Genomic DNA, 20,739 nt, shown 5'->3' on the forward strand with positions numbered 1-20,739 from the left:
GTTTTAAAGAAAGATATTAATTTAAGCACACATATCAAGCTGCTCTCAGCCTCACATGTATCAATTCATGGTATTTGATCATAAAAATCATGCAAGATCCATCTGTCTAGATATCATCAGCTACATCCAGAAAGTTGTACACTCCAGAAGAAGATTATACAGTTTGAGGAGGTGTTTTTATTGATAAAAAAACAAGTATCCACTAAGCAATACACCCTCAGGCAAGCTCAACACGAGTTTCTAGAATGGCATTAAATTAGAAAGTAACAGCTAGCGTTCTCCCGACAATGGATTGATAATGTTTAAGACAAAGCCATTGTTTTTAGCACATTGTGATAAGTAACGCTAGCCTCCAAAACTGTGCATTCATCCAGATCCTACAACAAGATCATTTCAATAATATTAAAGTAATTGGAAAACAAACCAAACCAATTTTTCTCGTGGCAAAGGGAAACGGAACTACAAAACCAGATGAAAGGCCTAAACACAAGCTAGCAGCCATTTGGTAGGTCTGATGAAGAGTGACAAGGATAGATTCCTGACACTGTTTCTCAAATCATGAGTTGCTACCATCAGATTCCAGTGAACGAGTCGAATACCACATTATTGGCTGAAAGCCCGATTATTGGACATATCGAAACTGAAGACCCGTGAGGCATACAAACGACCTAAGCCTCCAGCAAAGGATACGCAAACTGCCAACATAGAAATATGCTTAATAAACAATCCTCCTATGCGTTCAAGACTTCAGCCCGGAGAAACCAACAGTTTCAGAATCCAGTTCACCGACAAAAGTGGGACCAAATGAAGGCACTCAGTTCCAACGTGGAACCAAATTAATAGGTTGCAAGTCTAGACAAGACTACCAAACACAATATCAATGGTTGCACCAGGCAATAAACATCAATGATACAGAAATTCATCTCTATCTGCCATAGGAGATGAATAGAATGGAGGGAAATATTTAATTTGTAAGATACTGAAATTCTATAATTGCAAAATTACTAATTGACAACATGAAATTTTTGAGGTCCAAATTTACAGGGAGGAAAAGGAGTACCTGATCATTCTGGCTAAGACTGGATTAATACACATTCTGATATCACTAATGCAGGAAGTGACTGCGCATAAATTTTAGTTCAGCTGTAGTCCATCTCCATCGTGCAACAATTGTAGTAGGCTGCAGGCCTTTAAAATTCTGAAATAATTGCAACAGAAAGGGAAAAGAAAGGCCAACACACCTTACCTTTCATGTCCTTGTCTTCAAGGAAAGTCCTGTCTCCACTTTCTTGATTTCAAAAATGAGCATTCTCCACATCTTGAGCACAAACATTTCAGCCTCATCATCCAGAATAGACTGAAGCAGCTCTAGCATCTGAGAGGCTTTCACATGCTCTTTTGTACTGGATACAATATAATCAACCAGTGTGGCTTCTTCCTCTCCAAGAAACTCGGTTACCTTCTTTGAAATCCATGGTCTCATCCTCTCATGCAGCTCATGCTGTGGATAAGGCAAATCGTCATAATCATAGTATAAAAATCACAGTAATCAAAAAGCAAGCATTCAAACAAGTGATACACTGTGTATGGCAGAAATAGAACCAATCATGTAGTACTGGAACCTCCTTGAGGGACATCCCCGCAGCCACTGGCAGTGTTTTGATCACTAAGAGTAACTAATGATTTAACACAACTTGACAACCTAAAACCACATATCCTGTGTCATCAGTGAAATGTATTTGACCTATTGCTAGAACATGTTTGTTGGCAAACTAGACCAAAAGACATCACATCAGGTTCGGTTAATGAAAACTGACTAGTCACTCCTCTATGTGTTGAAACAAGCTCCTAGCTTGAAGAAGCATTTTACAGGGGTATTTTTATCTTTCTAGCAATACTGTCTTTTTTGTGTGTGATACACAGTTTACTATGGGTATTTTTTAGTTATTTGTATCCTTAAAACCTAATGAAATTAGATAGAAACACCATCTAATCAATAGAAATGAGGGTTATTTCCTTAACAGTGTAGCCTTGTTTACTTCTCCCCTCTCTTAATCTCTTTTCTCCTTCTAATGTTCTTTTATGCTCTTTCAACCCTATTGTCAGATGTAAACACCCTTCAACATACATAGTAGCATATTTTGTTAAGTGTCTATGAGTATAAAGAATAATCCAGAAATAAAACAGTATATTTCTCACCTTATCATATATTGCCCAATTTATGTCATAAGAAAACAGTTCCTCCTTCGTCTTTGGAATCATATCAATCAACTGTTTTGCATCCAAAAGCTTCTTATTTTCTGGAGTCTTCTTATCAATGCCATGTTCACGATCCTTGTCTTTGTCATGACCCTTGTCGCGGGTTCTCTCCTTCATCTCCTCATCAGACCGGTCCTTTTCCCTCTGGCTCAATCTATTATTTGCTCGCCTACTTTTTTCCCTTTCTGGTTCTGACTTTTCTTCCTTGGTGTTATTACTTGAAATGCGTTTTGCAAACTCAGCAGCTGCAACTAAATTTGCAGATGACCCAGAAACTGCAGGTTGGACTGCCTGCAATTCCTCCATGGAGTAGTCAATGGGTACCAAAGGCCTCATCTTCTTCTCTTTCTCAGCATCCTCATCATCCTCTTCCTGGAATACAGATGGCACAGCTGTACGCTTTCCTGAACCTACAAGTCCAAAACCCAGCTTCCGAGAAGGAGCATTACTGGTTTGCCTCATGTCTGATGCAACAGCTGACCCTGCAGTTGTTTCATCACCTGATACAATGACATTGCTGTTTCTTGAACCTACTATTGCCAAACAGAAAAAGGAAATAAGTAAAGATTGACGCAATAAAATTGAGCCTATGAAAAAGTCAATTAATTCAGAAACTGAAAAGATGTGTAGGTGAATGGCTGCAGGGGAAAGGCTGAATTTGCAGAGGATTAGAACCATACCACAATTATTAACATCTCCAGCATCACTTTCATAACTCTGATCTCTATCTCTGTCCTCCATGCCATTATCTTCTGTAGTATTCATGTCCTTGTCATTCCCATTTGATAACTCACTGGCTGGAACTTTGAGCTCAACCTTTATTTTCTGGTCTTCAATTGATCTTCTATTAGTCTCAACTATTTCCTCTTCCTCTCTTAACCTATCTTCCAAATCATCCTCCCCCTCCCGTTGCCTCTTTCTTCTCCTCTCCTCATATGTGCTACCCCTGCGCCGCCTTTTTCTTGAGTCATCATCATCACTTTCATCTTCTTGATCTTTTATCTCCCTCCTGCGCTCCCGTTCCCTGTCCTTCTCCCTCTCTTTCTCATGCAACCGTTGGTACTCTTTTTCCCTCTCTCTAGCTTCCCATTCTTTCACACGCTCTTTGTACAATCGCTCAGCCTCTCGGAGCTTATGTTCCCGCTCCCTCTCTCTCCTCACTCTCTCTCTTTCCCGCTCTCTCTCATACCTCTCTAGTTCTCGCTCCTTCTCTCGCCTCATGTCATGTTCGTGATCACTTTCTTTGCTCCTTTTATCCTGTCTTCTCCCTTTATCAAAGGAGCTTGTTTCAAGCCTTTCATGCTCAGTGGAAGGTTTGTGTTCACTACTCGTCTCATCATCATTTTTGTCTTCTGCGGCATCTGCACCAAGAACAACGAGAACATTCACAACCTTCACAAGAATATAACATCAAATGCCACTGATATTTCAAAGCTTAGTTTTTGGCTTTGAAAATACTCACCACTTTTCATGATGTCCACATCAGAATCCCCATCTCTCGATTTAGATGGCACTTCAGAGTTGGACTTTCCAGAAACATCAGCAGCAGCTTGCACAGGAGGGGGTGGAGGTCTGTTCTTTGCCCTATCTTCTAACATGGATGTAAATTTCTCCAAAGCATCTCTATCGCCCTCTCTGTCATCTTCAGTCACAATGCCAAATTTCTTAGCAGCATCTCCATCGGGCTTGTCAATCGAGTCGTTTTTCTCCTTTGATTCATCTGTTGAAGTAGGCTTAGGAGGTTCAGTCTTGTCAACACCAGGAGCCGTTTCCTCTTTCTCAGCATTTTCGGAACCTTCCTCCTTAAGTGTCTTTTGTCTCTCAACTTTCTTTTCAACATAACGCTCAAGGTAGTCCCTTGTTGCTTGATTGACATTTAACTGAAAGGAAAGGGAAAAAAAAAGGCACATGAATGCCGGTGCCAAATGAGTCACCAAATTTTTTAACTTTCAAGTCCTTGACAGAAAGAAGATACTGGATTATAGGATTTTGTCACAGGATATGTGGCTTGATTAAAATGCATAAATGACATTTTCCAGTTTCTAACTGAATGCTAGTCATTCATTCAAAACAGATGCATAGAGAAACATGATAAAAACCTGAGTGGAAAATAGAGAGAAATCCACTAGAGATACTTTAGGAGTGTTGTTTGTGGGTTTGATAGAACACACAATTCATATTGTTTAGTATAGCTGTGTGTTCTAATATTAGAAAATTATCTTGTAAAATATGTGGGATCACTCTGTCACATAGCTACTCCATTTCTACCCCATACTATGACACCTTTATCTCCCTCTATACACTATTTTTAACAGAAAACTCCAAAAAATGGCCATGGGGCACATTTTGTTATCCAAACATGCCAAACAAATGGACAAATGGCAAATTAGTACAATATGTTCCATTACAGAAGTCCATTATCAGAACTTGTCATTGATTCAATTTCATCAAAAGAACCATGTGTCACAGCAAACACATTACTTCTCTTATCCTTATTTTGCTTTTGTGATAAGAAGCACAGTTGCTTATTTTCTTTAAATTTGCCATTTTTTCCTTATTGTATGGTGGTAATTTCTCTTTGCAGCAACTTCCATATATGTTTAAACTAAAAGAAAAACTTAAATAATGTTACTTCCTCTTGCAATATTTTAAAGAACAAAACCAAGTTATAAAGTCAACCAACACATTGTTGAATCTAACTGTAAACCTGACTGTTTTCTTAAACAATCTAATCAAATTTAATAGGATTAAAAAAGAAATGTATTTACTCATTTCGCTAATAGTAACATAAAAAATAAATGTATTTACTCGTTTTGTTATAGTAACGTGAGAATTCTTTTAGGCCAAGTTTCCCTCTTCCTCAACATAAAAAAGATGCAGATGCAATTGACAAGTGTGTTTTCCCTTAGACTCTATTTGGGAGGGGCCTTTGGAGGGCAATGGAAGGAGTTGGGTGTTGGAGAAACTGACAGCATCAAAAAAGGGGATCTTACAAGTCTCTTATCTAGGAGAGATTTAATGACACTCTTGTTCAACATGCATATAAAGGCCAAATTCATCAAATTCCCAAAACCCTCCTCAAGGGCCTTCTCTCAAACAAAGATAACAGAAGGATTTTGTCACAAGTCCCCATGTCAGATGCCAGATTTCAAGTAGGGCCCTCAGACCCTACTTGGATCAACGGCCTCAATGAAAAAACAGGAAACTTGAATCTGGGATATATCAAAGCCTAGCAGAGCAGAGAAATGGACACAGCTGGCAATTTCACAAATTCCATCCCTCTTCTGGCCAGTAAGAAATCATTTGGCTGGAAATACATAGATACGATCCGTGTTCCAAAACATCCAGTATTTTCCAAAAGATTCCATTGTTCCCTCTCATTAACTACACAATTTCACGCAACCAAGGCTTTTCTCTATGTCAAACAGGCAAACCTACTTATCCATCCATGTCCCATATTCCATGACTGGACACAGACCTGGACACAAGATGCACCACACTGAGGAGGAAAAGGTCGAAACAATGTCAGATACAATAAATACCAGCACAACCATATCCATCATATCCAGGCTGGAAGGGATATTTGTTTCTTTGAAGTAACTTTTATGTCACAATTTAAAATATATTTTCTTACCCTAGTGTCTTGGATTACTCATTTGCAACATCCTTTCAAAGTGATGCTTTTCATATTTTAACATGCATGGACACACATATTCAAAAGCTAAAACATGGAATTACTATATATATTGTCTCGGGGTCATGAGTTTGGCATGTGTGTGTGTGCTAGATATGTCTCTGTATGCTTGTTCAATTTGTATTGTAGTTATATAATGGGTATCAGGCCCCAATCAGATCTGATCCAAATCAATTAGTGAAGGCAGAAGCTTTACCAAAATTATGTCGCATGGGTCCTAGACCGAGTATAGCAAAAGTGCATCAATGCACACCAACGTTGTTCAAAAAGCACCTCATCTCAAGGCGAGGGGCTTTTTGCCTTGAGGCACAAGCATAAGGTGCTATTATGCTTGAGGCATGCGCCTCATACGCCTTGAGGTGCATGCCTCGTGGCGAGGTACCTCAAGGTGAGGCGCATGCCTCAACATTAAATTAAAAAAAATGAAACAAAAGGGGGAGGGAGACCCAATGTTAGGGCAGGCCCCCTTCATCTCCTCCCTTCTACTCCCCAACCCCTGCCTGCTTTACCAACGGTGGCAGCCACCACCGGCGGAAGCCATGAACCTCTCTCTCTCTCTCTCTCTCTCTCTCTCTCTCTCTCTCTCTCTCTCTCTCTCTCTCTCTCTCCTTCTTCTTCTTCTATTGTTGGTTCTTCTTGTTTGCTCCTTTTTCTCCTTCCCTTCCTTTTTTGCCGCCTTTTCTTCTTTCGTCCTTTTTTCCTTCCTTCTTCTTTCCTCCTCCTCCTTTCTCTGTTCTTCTTCTTCTTCCTCTATTCTTCTTTTTTTTCTTCCTCCCCCCTTTTTCTTCTTCTTCTTCTTCCCTTCCTCCACTGCCACTTCTTCTTTCCTCTTTCTTCTTCTTTTTCTCCTGTGAAATTAATTGATTGTGGATGTGATTATGTTATCTTATGGAGAAAAGATTTTCATCGGTGGTGACCTTAATGGACATGTAGGCATTAGTAGGGATGAATTTGAGAGTATCCATAGAGGCTACGGTATAGGAGAAAGAATTTTAGATTTTGGTTTATCCTATGATATGATCTTAGCAAACAGTTGGTTTAGGAATAGGGAGCCTCACCTAGTAACATTAAAAGTGGGGTTAATACCAGTCAGATACATTTTTTCCTACTTAGAAAGAGAGATAAGGGTTGTTGCATCGATTGTAAGGTTATACCGGGAGAAAGTGTAGCTACACAACATAGAGTCTTAATTTTAGATCTTAGAATTAGACAATGCCACAAAAGGGATAGAGATAGGATAGATCGTAGAATTAAGTGGTGGGCACTGAAAGGAGCTAAACAAGGAATGTTTGTAGAGCAAGTAGTTAAGGAAGCTGATTGGTGTCTCAAGGAGAATTCAGAATCAATGTGGAATAAGATAGCAGGTGGCATGAGAAAGGTGGCTAAGGAGGTATTGGGTGAGTCTAAAGGTGGTGCACCGCTAGGTAAGGATACATCATGGTGGAACGAGGATGTCAAATTAGTTTTTAAGGTTAAAAGAGAGTGTTATAGAAATCTAAGTAAGAGTCGTGATAATGAGAATTTGGAGAAGTATATGATAGCAAAGAAAGAAGCTAAAAAAGTAGTTCGAAACGCGAGGGATAAGGTATATAAGGAGGTTTATGACAAGTTGGATATCAAAGAGGACGAGAAGGATATTTATAGGCTTGCAAAGATGAGAGATAGCAAATCGAAGGATCTGGGTATGGTTAGATGTATCAAAGATGAAACGCAAAGGGTTTTAGTCAAAGATAAGGAGAGATGAAAAGATTATTTAGATAAGCTATTTAATGGAAGTCATGCTCAGGATCTTGGAGACTTCTCCATTCCTTTTCATGAGACGAATCGTGACTTCATGCGCAAGATTCAAAAGAAAAAAATTGCAGAGGCTTTGAAGAAAATGAAATCAAGAAGGGCAGTTGGCCCAGATGGTATACCTATCGAGGCTTGAAAATGCTTGGGAGAGAAAGGTTTAGAATGGTTGACAAATCTTTATAACAAGATTTGGCAGACATATAAGATGCCTAATGAGTGGAGGAAGAGTACTTTGATGCCTCTATATAAGAATAAGGGTGATATAGAAGATTGCACAAACTATCATGGTATAATACTCATGAGTCATACTATGAAACTTTGGGAGAGGGTGATTGAGTCTAGGTTGAGGAAGGTTGTCATGATATTGGAGAATCAATTTGGTTTTATACCTGGAAGATCAACTATGGAAGCTATACATCTTCTTAGACAACTTATTGAGAGAAATAAAGAGAGGAACAAAGATTTGCATATGGTTTTTATTGATTTGGAGAAGGCATACGATAGAGTACCTAGGAACGTTCTCTGGTGGACAATGATGAAAAAAGGTGTTTCTCTCAAGTACATTAGTATAATTAAAGATATGTATGAAGGAGTAGTAACCAATGTCCGCACTTATGGAGAGGTGACAACCAATTTTCCTATAACGGTTGGGTTACATCAAGGATTTGCTTTAAGCCCTTTCCTATTTGCTATAGTGATGGATGAGCTTACGAGATCAATTCAAGAAAATGTGTCGTGGTGTATGTTGTTTGCTGATGATATTGTTTTGATTGATGAGTCTAGAGCTGAGGTTAATGCTAAGTTAGAATTATGGAGACAGACATTGGAAGCAAGAGGTTTTAAGTTGAGTAAAAGTAAGACAGAATATATGGAATGTCGGTTTAGTAAGCAACGAAGTAGTGATGGGAGTGTAGTGAAGCTTGGTGAGCAAGAAATACCGGTGGATGATTGTTTCTCTCAAGTACATTAGTATAATTAAAGATATGTATGAAGGAGTAGTAACCAATGTCCGCACTTATGGAGAGGTGACAACCAATTTTCCTATAACGGTTGGGTTACATCAAGGATTTGCTTTAAGCCCTTTCCTATTTGCTATAGTGATGGATGAGCTTACGAGATCAATTCAAGAAAATGTGTCGTGGTGTATGTTGTTTGCGGATGATATTGTTTTGATTGATGAGTCTAGAGCTGGGGTTAATGCTAAGTTAGAATTATGGAGACAGACATTGGAAGCAAGAGGTTTTAAGTTGAGTAAAAGTAAGACAGAATATATGGAATGTCGGTTTAGTAAGCAACGAAGTAGTGATGGGAGTGTAGTGAAGCTTGGTGAGCAAGAAATACCGGTGGATAATTGTTTCAAATATTTGGGATCTATCATTCAAAAGAATGGAGAAATTGATGGTGATGTAAATCATAGGATAAAGGTTGGGTGGATGAAATGGAAAAGTGCAACTGGAGTGTTGTGCGATCGTAGAATGCCATTGCGGTTGAAGGAAAAGTTTTATAGGACGACTATTAGGCCCGCTTTACTATATGGTACGGAATGTTGGGCTGCCAAGAGACATCATATTCAAAAAATGAGTGTAGCTGAGATGCGCATGCTTAGATGGATTTGTGAAAATACAATAAAAGATAAGATTCAGAACGAGGAGATACGTAAGAAGGTAGGCGTTGCACCCATTGAAAATAAGATGAGAGCGAATCGTTTACGGTGGTTTGGACATATTCGGCAAAGGCCTAATGATGCTCAAGTTAGAAGGATGGAGAAATGGAAAAATATATTAGTTAAAAAAGGTCGGGGTAGGCCTAGGAAGACTTGGATGGAGATGATAGGAAAGGATATGAATGCTTTGAACCTCACCGAGGACATGGCATTGGATAGAAATGATTGGAGGAGAAGGATTCATATGGAAGACCCAGAATGATTTTCTTTGTTGGTTCATATCGCCGACCCCAATTGTTTTGGGATGAAGGCGTAGTTGTTGTTGTTGTTGTTGTTGTTGTTGTTGTTGTTGTTGTTGTTGTTGTTGTTGTTGTTGTTGTTGTTGTTGTTGTTGTTGTTGTTGTTGTTGTTGTTGTTGTTGTATGTGATTATGTATGCACATGTAATTGACTGTGTATGTGTTAATTTTGGTAAAGATTGCATGTCCTACTCCTATTCGTGAATGTTCTATTCACTTTTTCACTTTTCACCTTTTTCAATTTAAATCCAGATCTGATGGTGCCTTGAAATTGTGCCTGTTTGTGATATTAGAACACAAAGAACTAAATTATATTGTCAGTAGGGCCATCAACATACGAGAATTGGTTTAGCAGTGTTAAGATTTTCATAAACTGGAATCATAGACATGTATTATTAAGTTAAGATTTCCATTCCTGTAACTTAGTGAATATGGATTTCTTCTGTATGCTATTGTTTAAACATGTATTAAGTAAGTGAACATGTATTAAGTTAAGATTTTTTCTGTATGCTATTATCACTGGTTTTCTTCTGAGGAAAAAAAAATTAACCAGTTTGTGAATCTTATATTAGATCAAATTGTTGCATTAATGTTACTTTTACACATTAATAATATCACATTTTTCAATATTTATTTGAGATTTTCTATTTCTTATTGGTTGTTGCTTCATCAATAAACCATTTTTTTTATTTATTTGTATGTTTAGATATTTTTTTAAAGATTTTTTATGTTTAAAAAAAAATCTGAGGCCTACGCTTTACGGCTTGAGGCTTATGCCTTGCTTTGGTTTTTGGTGGAGCGTCTCGCTACACCTCAATGCTTTTCATAACATTGATGCACACTTTCCATGTGGGACCCACCGCCCAACACATAACCAAGTTTTCCTTTTTCTGCATATTGTTTCTCTAATTCCGGTCCTTTTTAATGCCCTAATTTTTACTGTGAAATGCTAACTAGAACAATAAGGATGTATTAAATGTAGAAAATTTTATATAAAATGTTTAAACTGCCACCCATATAAAAATCATATCCCAATTTATAATAAAAACAGGTACAACTCTATATTTCAATCTAAATCAGCACTTGTACAACAAAGAGGAGGAGCATATATTCACACCCTAAGCAGACAACATTTTGCAAAGAAAAGTATGAGAAATCCATCATTTTACAGTCTTAGACATACCACAAGTTCCTGTCCATCAACGTTAAGTTTAGACAGCAAGCGAAGTGCACGAAGGACCCCTTCTGCAGACTCAAACTCACAAAATCCAAACCCCTTTGGAGATCCAGTCGTGGGATCTTGAGCACGTTTCCAACTCTTAACAGGCCCACATAACTATACATTTTCATTGGAAAGCATTAGCTGAAAGCCTGAAAATACCAATTAAGAAGATCTGGAAAATATAGGGGAATACAAGACCAAATCATAGAAGCTTACACGAAGCAGAGGCAACAGGAAATCATTTTCTACAGTTGTAGATATCTTTCCAATATAAACTGTGGTTTGTGGCTTCTCTGCCAATGGAATGATTGGTATTGCTGGCCTGGCCACAGGACCAACCATTGAAGGCACTCCACGAATAGCCGGAACTGGTGGGCGTGACAATGGGGGAATTGGTCCAACTGCTCCAGGTGGGCGTGGAGGGAAGGTGGGTCGTACAATAGATGTGTATGGAGGAGGATAACGAGGAATTCCTGCAGACACAAAACCAGTAGCTACAGAAGCATGTCAGCACATTGGATACAGTAAAACTGAAAGTAGATATAACATATTGAAACATATCAGTGTATCAGAAAGGGATAGAAAGAATGGTAAAACCTTTTCATGACTCCATTTTATGCCATTATCAAAGAAAAGCGCAATTATATCAGGTGCACCGCATAAATACATCATGTATACAAACTAATTCAATAAGAGCCAATGGAACCAAGGGAATGGTGATACTCAAACAAATTATACATAGATTTGACTTACCTTATTTATCTTCTCGAACACCAAGCCCTACATTGTGGTATTGGGAATTCAAGAGACATGCAGAATCTCACCAAAGGTGTTGTTGGCATAACTGTAGAATATGAATGTCTTCTTACCTTTAAGCTCATTAAAATGTCGCTTTTTATATATAGAAAATTCAACATAGAAAGGAAAGCATAACAAAATAAAACAAATGGAAAAAAAATAACATAAGAGTAAATCAGGGTACCTTGGAATAAAAGGTGTAATCAGGACTCTCTAATATGATCAGCTGTAGCGCAAATCAAGAACCCATAAAAGTCAAAGCAACCTTACATCTATGTGAAGGTAACCTACTTGAGAAAAGCACGTTACTTTTTGTATTCAAGGTTTTTGAGCATGATCGAAAATTTATGAATGAAACACCATCTAATTTTGCAAAAACAATGTTTTGAAGCTACATGCTATATAGTCACAAGCATCCGATTCTACTTCACACTATCTCTTCTTTAAACAAAAAAGCAACAATAGTAAAACAAAAAATAAGTTCACGAATTATTGAAAGCCACTCAAGGGACATTATGTGGAAAATTTTAATCATACCAACGGAAAAGATGAAGCAGACTTTCATGCGGACTGCAAGAGGTATGTGGCCGAGCTCTCAGGATACTAGGCTGTAGGAAGTAAGATTCCACCTTCAAATTGCATTGGTTGGTGCACATAACTTTTTCCATATAGTCACTAACCAACATGATTCATATTCTATCCAAACTTCATACATGAAGCAACAAAAATTGAAGAAGAAAACCTTTATTTATCACCATGAACGTAGCATGAATTTCTGATCTTCTCCTAATACTGAAATCCAGACGAGCATCACAAGCTTGACTACGATTATGAATTTATGATTCTCAATATCAAGGATCAACGAGTATAAAAAGTCATCATGAAATGCGAAATGAATAGCAGCAACTGGATAAATGAACATTGTCCATTTGTTAATATATGCATCTCTATAGTCGATATCCAGAAACAATCCATACCAGAAACCAGATTCTCTTGTGCACCAAGTTTCCAACAGCTTATCAAAACAAGAACCCACAACAAATTTTCTGATATTCTGCAATACCCATAATAGAAACACCCATAAACTCAAAGGAAACGACTGTTACCCATCCGATAAATGCAAATATAGCGACGAACCACTTTCAATTTCCAGCATTCTAAGACATTTAACTGAAAACACCAAATACCCGCAATAATTCAACAAGTTTACCAAGTACCCACCAGGCATCATCGACGAAGGCATCGGCACGTGCATGGGCATTGGCGCGGCCGGGTAACCGTTGGGCATCTGCGGGTACGGCTGCGGCCCAACATTGTAACGGACTGGTGCCGGAGCCATCGAGGGGACGACTCCAGGAGGTTGGATGGAAGGGTTGGGGATGGGGAAGAAATGAGGGGTACCGACCGGCATCGAAGGGACCGGACGGAAAGAGGGGAAGGAGGGCGCAGGGGGGGCGGGAGCGGCCGGGGGAATGGTTCCGGTTGCCATGGGAGTAGGAGCAGAGAGTGAGGGTATGGGGAAGGAAGGAGAAGAAGAGGTGATGGTGGTGGGGTAGAATGAGGAGGAAGAAGAAGAGGGAGGGAGAGGGTTTGATGAGGGAGGAGGATTTGGGTCGTTGGGATCTGGTTGGGGCAATGAAGAGTGGAGAAAGGGAGGGTTCTCTGGTGGTGGGGCGTCTGGTTTGGGTTCCGCCATCACAACGGGGGTGGAGGAAGAAGAAGGGGAGGCGACAGCCATGGCAGAGAGAGAGAGAGAGAGGGGAAGGTGAGGGTTAGATGGATTCTCAGATTTATAATGGTATTTATTTTGCCCTAACGAGGAGCAGAGAGAGAGAGAGGGAGACAATGTCGCCAATATATCAATGAATCGGGTATAACCCGATCCCGACCCGTACCGAATCTTATAGGGCAGCTGGGCAGGATTTGGTTACAAGGAAGGGGTCTGATTAACTATCCAAGTCAGACACATGACGTGGTCGGGTATGGTTTATGAAATTTTATGCCAAACTCGAGTCTGACCCATGTTCAGATTAACATCCGCAATTTTTTCATAGTAAAAAAATTAAAAAATATTATTTTATCAGGAATGGAGCGGATCTGGTTTATGTAATTCTTATCAGATCAGAGTATGGTTATGAAAAATCCGGTTGAACCCCAATCCAGCCCAATCCAGATCCGATATCCATATTACTTAGCCTGATTCAAGCTTGGACCCACCCATTTTAGCAGAGGTCTGACCCGTTGACACCTCTTGACTTAGCGTGTGATAAATATCGTAATATTTTCAAAAATATCCTGATACTCTACCAACAATACTGAACGGCCAAAAAATTGTGATATTTTCATTTGTTTGAAGATTGCATGATTTTATTGTAACATTTACCTTTTCATTGGCACCAACTCCACATAGAAGAGGGCATTTTATATTTGTCTATATTTTTGTGGATATATATTTGCTATACTTGTTTGTATATACAATTTAGTTGTGAATGGGTGATGCAAGTTATTTTGTCTCGCTCAGATCGAAGCAGGTTATATGTTCTCCCGGAACACGCAGGTGTGTGTTCTCGGGTTTGAATGAGCGCCACGTATGTAAGCACATGGGGTAAGTTTCCCCGTGTGTGTCAGCATCACTTAGCATCGAAGTTTGGTTTGTTTGCAAAGACTTAATTACCCTTTCCCACCATTAGTGCCATGAAACGATTTTTCGAGTAAAGGACAAAAATGTTCTCCCGTCGGAAGAGAAAAAAGGTTAAAATCATCATCGTTTTTGCCCTACGGAGTAAACAATTTTGCTTTAACAGGAGCTCCTCGCAATATGTTGCCCTAAACGTTCTGGCTCACCCTTTAACGATGCACCATCTGTTGTAATAGGAGCTCCCTTTGACGACGTAGCCTTTGACATCATTTGTTGCCGCCAGAGCACCCCTTTTTGTCGTCTACTGTCGTCGAAGCATAGTAGGAGCACCGATGTCACCATCGACTGCATCTACCTTCTGGGTGTTTCTCCTCCACTGTCAGATTAGCAAAACTTGTGTCCTTTGGGTGAGTTTTGTGTAAGGTTTCGTTATGTAAACAAATTGATTTTCGTTATGTAAATCTGAATGTTAAATCTTACAACTGGTTATACTATTCTTGCTAAATAACACATACTTCATACTGAAACAAATCAATTTGTATCTATCCACCTTCTAAGCATCGAAAAATAGTTAGCACGATTTATTTTTATGAAGGTCAACATTACAACGATATGTACTTATTAGGACTAAATTTCTACAACGATTTGTAAGTTTGAATTTAACAATGATTTATACATTTAATGCAATAGCAATTTGTTCGATGCAATAACGATTTATATGTTTCAAGCAGTAGCGATTTAGCCGATTTATGATTCATGATTTATACATTTAAAGCAGTCACGATTTATACATTTAATACAGTAGCGATTTATGATTTACAACGATATGTACTTATGAAGGGTTCGATTTCTACAACGATTTGCAGTTAAATTTATGTGTTGTGCAGGTTAGCAATGACTATAATTCGCAAGACAAGAAAGCCTTTGCCGTTGGAGGAGATGACTCTTGGAGAAATCACCTGCCAATCCGATATATATGAGGGTTATATAAAGTACCAAAATATAATGAACATTGAGAATGAAAAGACAGAAACAAATTGTTATATATTTATTATGCGGAGTCTGATACATCATATATTAAAGATGAAGAAGAAGAAGGATGACGAAGAGAAGAAAAAGCAAAGGAAGAAGGCGGAGGAGAATGAAAACTATGCGCACTTATGAGGCAAAAGGATTTCTTCCTGCCGACCATGCAAAATTAAATCTACATGCACATCATTCTTCATGTTATCTGTCATGATCGTTAGTTGCATCGCACTATACTATGCATTGAGTTGTTATTTACTTTGCTAATAAAAGAAATGACTTCTCGTTATTTATGATAGTGATTCACGTGACAACGATTTGATGACAACTACAACGCTTTAAAGCGATTCCAATTTTAACAGCTAAATGAACAGTGATTTGAATACGTAAATTGTCACCGCAATCGTGTAACAATATAAATGTCACACGCACACATTTCAATATCATAATACAAATATCTTACAAATCGACACTAGCAAATATATAATATGTTACAAATCGATATACATATCGCATAATATATTACAAATCGATACAAAAAATAGCATAATAGCTTACAAATCGATATTAACAAACAAAACAATCTCTCTCAAATCGATAGTATGTTACTACAACCACAATTTGCGTTATACTATTCCAATATTTTCTATACAAAGGCAAATTGTTGTGGTCAACATGTACGTCATTGCGTAAATCGCATAAATCGTCAACCAGAATCCAGGTCTCACAAGGCATATCGATTTTTTGACAACGAGCGGGATGTGGAACGACATTTACTATTGAAGCCCAAATGTTACAACGATATGTACTTATGAAGGGTGCGATTTCTACATCGATTTGAAGCAGCGATTTGTACGTTTGAAGCAGTGATTTGTATGTTTAAAGCAGAAATGATTTATACGTTTGATGAAATAGCGATTTATACTTGTTGACGACAGTGATTCACATAACAGCTATTTAATTACAGGTATAAAGCTTTGAAGTGATTTCTATAGAAATCGCTAAATGAGCAATGATTAAAACACGCAAATGGCCACCTAACGTTGCTACAATGTTAATTTCTCACGCACAGTTTTCAATTACATATTACAATATGTAACAAATCAACACTAGAAAGCACTTAATATTTTACAAATCGATACATATATCCCATAATATATTATTATACTTAACCCTATATATTAAACCCTAAACCCTTAATATCTTACTAAACCCAAATCCTAAACCCATAATATATTACTAAACCCTAAACCCTATACCCTAACCCTAAACCGTAAACCCTAAACCCTTAATATATTGTTAAACCATAAACCTTAAACCCTAAAACCTAAACCCTTAATATATTACTAAACCCTAAATCTTAAACCTTAAACCCTAAACCCTAACCCTAAAGCCTAACCCTTTAACCCTAAACCCTAAACCCTAAACCATAACCCTAAACCCCTAATATCTTACTAAACTGTAACGCTAAACCTTAACCCTTAATATATTACTAAACCCTAAACCCTAAACCTTAAACCTTAAAACCTAAACCTAAACCCTTGATTTATATGTTGATTCCGTATATCGATTTATATGTTGTCAACGGGAATTTTCATATCAATTTGTATAATATTTGACCATCGATTTGTGTGATACTATGACAATATTTTTGTAACAAAGGCAAATCGACTAAATATTACAACAATTTTTAAGATATCAATAGGAATTGCTATATCGATTTAAGATAATGTTTTGATTCTTAATATCGATTTAAGATATTGTTTTGATTCTAAATATTGATGTTTAAGATATCAATACAAATTTCCAAATCGATTTAAGATATTGTTCTGAATCTTAGTATCAATTTCTATGTTGATTCTTAATATCGATTTACGATATTGTTTTGATTCTTTATATCTATTTAAGATATTGTTTTGATTCTAAATATCAATTTTTAAGATATCAATACGAATTTTTAAATCGATTTAAGATATTGTTCTGAATCTTAATATCGATTTCTATGTTGATTCTTGATATCGATTTAAGATATTATTTTGATTCTTAATATCGATTTGTATCTTGATTCTATATATCGATTTATAAGCTATCAACAGGAATTTTCATATCGATTTGTGGGTGACAAAGACGTCATTGCGTAAACCGCCTAAAACATGAACCATTTAAGGTATATGTTATTTTATTATAAAATCTTTGGCGGGTCACATAAGCATTAAACTTCTCTGCTATAAAAAAAGATCCTCACAATATTACCCCATAAATGTTTCACAAAAAATCTAATGCTTCGTCTTCTTTCGCCGAAGCACCCTTTATCGTCTCGATGAGTTTTTGTGTTGTGCAAGTTACCAATGGCTTACATTCGTAAGTGAAGAAACACTTCATCGTTAGAGGAAAAATCTCTTGATGAAATCGTTGAACAATATACTTTGTATGAGCAATTAAAAGCGTACTACAAAATAATGATGATTGAGAATGATAAAGAAAGAGAGCAATTGTTGGTAAAGTATAGAGCGGAGCCTAATCCGTCAGATATTGAAGATGATGATCCAACGAAGAATGATGAGGAAGAAGTACAGATGAAAAAGAAGAAGAAGAATGACGAAGAGAAGCAAAAGGAAAGGAAGGAGAAGGTGGACGATAAGGAAAAGCAAAGGAAGAATAAGGAGAAGGAGGAAGAGAAGCGAAGGCAAAAGGAGGAGGAGGAGGAGGAGAGGGAAAGACAAAGGAAGAATAAAGAGAAGGAGGAAGAGAAGTGAAGGCAGAAGGAGGAGGATGAGAGGGAAAAACAAAGAAAGAATAAAGAGGAGGAAGAGAAGCGAAGGCAAAAGGAGGAGGAGGAGAAGGAAGAGAAGCGAAGGCAATTGAAGAAGATGAAGGAGGAAAAAGAGAGGCAAAGACAGTTGAAAAAGAAGGAGGAGGAGGAATAGAAGCAAAGACAATTGAAGAAGAAGGAAGAGGAAAGGCAAAAGAAATAGATTCAGGATGAAGAAGAGAAGGAAAGGCAAAGGAAGGAGAAAGAGGACAAGAAAGAGAAGGAAAGACAAAGGAAGGATAAGGAGGACAAGGAGAAGAAAGAGAGGTAAAGGAAGGAGAAAGAGGACGAGGAAGAGAAGGAAAGACAAAGGAAGAAGGAGGTTGAAGAAGAGAAAGAAAGACAAAGGAAGGAGAATGAGGACGAAAAAGAGAAGGAAAGAGAAACAAAGAAGCAGAAAGAGGAAGAGAGGGAAAGGGAAAGGAAAAAGCAGATGATAGATGCGAAAGAGCGAAGGAAGGAAAAAGTATAAAAGCAGAGAAAGGGAGGGGATGAAGAGGAGAAAAGTATGATCAAGGTACGTTAATCGCTATTGGATGTTGTGATGTACTATTATAGGTATTATTATGTATAGGGATTACTCTGTATACCGATTACTATGTATAGCGATTACTACGATAGCGATTATTGCGATAGTGATTACTATGTATAGCGATTAATTATGATTTGATATTTTGTGTTACAAGCAGGTCAGAAGAGAAGTATAGTAATAGGTGAAAAACTGAAAGGGCAATGTTAGTGGTCTGTAGTTTTGTCGTTGTACAAAAAGCTAAATGAATATCAGAAGGACCGATTACGAAAGATGCACTTCGGCGACCTTCTGGACCAACATTATTTCGAAAATTGTTGGAACACCATAACCCACTTGGTCAATAAGTGAAACCATAAGACGAATGTGTTCCAGTTTGGGGGTTTTGAGATAACCATGACCCTAGAAGATGCGCCACAGATTACAGGTCTCAAGGGCCATGGAAGTGTTGTCCTAACAAGGGTTCAAACTATAACTCAAGGGACAATTGCATGACCCTTCTAGGAATGTCGATGGAGGAATGACGTGAGTGTATTTCTGACGGAGGCAATTCCTCAATGATGAAAGTTTATTTTTTCTGTAATAAATAAAAAGGTCGGTCCACTGCATGTGCATCTGAAGCAGCTGACCAAGAGTTGCGTGGCTTCCTTCTTTATTATTTTGGACTTACTTTATTTTTAGATTGTTTTGGTTTAAGAATAAGTTACTTGTGGTTGTAGTTCCTTAAAGACTTAGATGAAGCCAACAACTGGACATGGGGTGCTGCTATGCTCGCACACTTGCACAGTCAACTTTACCGTGCGAGTAATGGTATAAAAACTGTTAGGGAGTTTTGGCCATTTGTTCAGATATTGTTTATTAAATATTTAGTACTTATAGACTAAGCTCGTTGAAGGTTGTAGTCTTACTAATATATTATTTTTGTAGGCCTGGATGTGAGAGCATATTGTTGCCTTGCGTCCTCAGTGTGGCCTTGCGGTTTGTGGTTTTCTCAAGATCGACCAGTGGGCTTCAATAAATGTCAAGAAGGAAAATGCTCAGTTCATTTTAGATGGACTGTAATTAAATGAGGTAAATGGTTTAAAATTGGTGTCATGTTTAGCATTCTTAAGTAATCATCGCTTTAGGATTTTGGCTTTCTTAGTACAAATCGTTATATCCTTAATATCTAACTTTCATTAGCGTAAATCGTTATAATGTTTAGCATTCTTAAGTAATCATCGCTTTAGGATTTTGCCTACCTTAGTACAAAATGTTATCTCCTTAACATCTAACTTTCATTAGAGTAAATCGTTATAATGTTTAGCATTCTTAAGTAATCATCGCTTTAGGATTTTGTCTTTTTTAGTACAAATCAGTATCTCTTTAGCATCTAACTTTTATTAGCGTAAATCGTTATAATGTTTAGCATTCTTAAGTAATCATTGCTTTAGGATTTTGTCTTCCTTAGTACAAATCGTTATCTCTTTAGCATCTAACTTTCATTAGCATAAATCATTATTATGTTTAGTATTCTTAAGTAATCATCGCTTTAGGATTTTGTCTTTCTTAGTACAAATCGTTATCTCTTTAGCATCTAACTTTCATTAGCGTAAATCGTTATAATGTTTAGCATTCTTAAGTAATCACCGCTTTAGGATTTTGTCTTCCTTAGTACAAATCGTTATCTCTTTAGCATCTAACTTTTATTAGCGTAAATCGTTATAATGTTTAGCATTCTTAAGTAATCATCGCTTTAGGATTTTGTCTTTCTTAGTACAAATCGTTATCACATTCAACATTTTGCATGAATAATTATATCTATATCTAAACCACAATCTCGATTGTACAGGTTGTTTAGAGACTATATGGAGATAGGGAGAATGAGGACAAAGAGGTTGTTGCTGTGGCTGCGAGACTGTCTGTCTGCGATATTTGGCTCTTTAGCAAATGTGAAGCCGAATTGTAGCATGATAGTCGAGTACTCCTACAAGCTGGCTTGGGACAATAGGTACAAAAAATGCCTG

The 20,739-nt window shown here is 37.6% G+C and overlaps 1 protein-coding gene across 11 annotated transcripts; it reads right to left on the reverse strand.

The window, feature by feature from the left end:
• Positions 1-73: 73 nt before the first annotated feature.
• On the reverse strand, positions 74-13,498 carry LOC149812900 (RNA-binding motif protein 25-like). 11 transcript variants are annotated; one of them, XR_016428352.1, is made up of 12 exons: positions 12,950-13,084; positions 12,706-12,782; positions 11,913-12,550; positions 11,684-11,774; positions 11,147-11,424; positions 10,892-11,044; positions 3,722-4,139; positions 2,940-3,620; positions 2,200-2,792; positions 1,247-1,501; positions 1,061-1,121; positions 74-377 (listed from the first exon to the last, which is right to left on the reverse strand). XR_016428352.1 is itself a non-coding variant. In XM_089992115.1 (8 exons), exons 1-7 carry the CDS (start codon positions 13,464-13,466, stop codon positions 1,250-1,252), a joined length of 2,889 nt encoding a protein of 962 aa, XP_089848241.1. In that variant the 5' UTR covers positions 13,467-13,498; the 3' UTR covers positions 74-377; positions 1,247-1,249. The 11 variants fall into 11 exon arrangements, 5 of the variants coding, with proteins under 5 accessions (XP_089848241.1, XP_089848237.1, XP_089848239.1 ...); XR_016428349.1 differs by lacking the exons at positions 11,684-11,774; positions 11,913-12,550; positions 12,706-12,782 and having other exon boundaries at positions 2,200-2,789; positions 12,950-13,498; XR_016428350.1 differs by lacking the exons at positions 11,684-11,774; positions 11,913-12,550; positions 12,706-12,782 and having other exon boundaries at positions 1,242-1,501; positions 2,200-2,789; positions 12,950-13,498.
• Positions 13,499-20,739: the final 7,241 nt, after the last annotated feature.

Source organism: Nuphar pumila, chromosome 16 (assembly GCF_984573655.1).
Source record: "Nuphar pumila chromosome 16, dmNupPumi1.hap1.1, whole genome shotgun sequence".
NCBI lineage: Eukaryota > Viridiplantae > Streptophyta > Magnoliopsida > Nymphaeales > Nymphaeaceae > Nuphar > Nuphar pumila.

Coding starts and splice junctions, on each gene's coding strand:
- LOC149812900 (XM_089992111.1), bottom strand. CDS start 13,466: ATGGCTGTCGCCTCCCCTTCTTCTTCCTCCACCCCCGTTGTGATGGCG. Junction 11,425..12,949: donor GCCTTCGTCGATGATGCCTG/GTGGGTACTTGG, acceptor ATGCTTCTGTAG/CTACTGGTTTTGTGTCTGCA. Junction 4,140..10,891: donor TTGATGGACAGGAACTTGTG/GTATGTCTAAGA, acceptor CTTTCCTTTCAG/TTAAATGTCAATCAAGCAAC.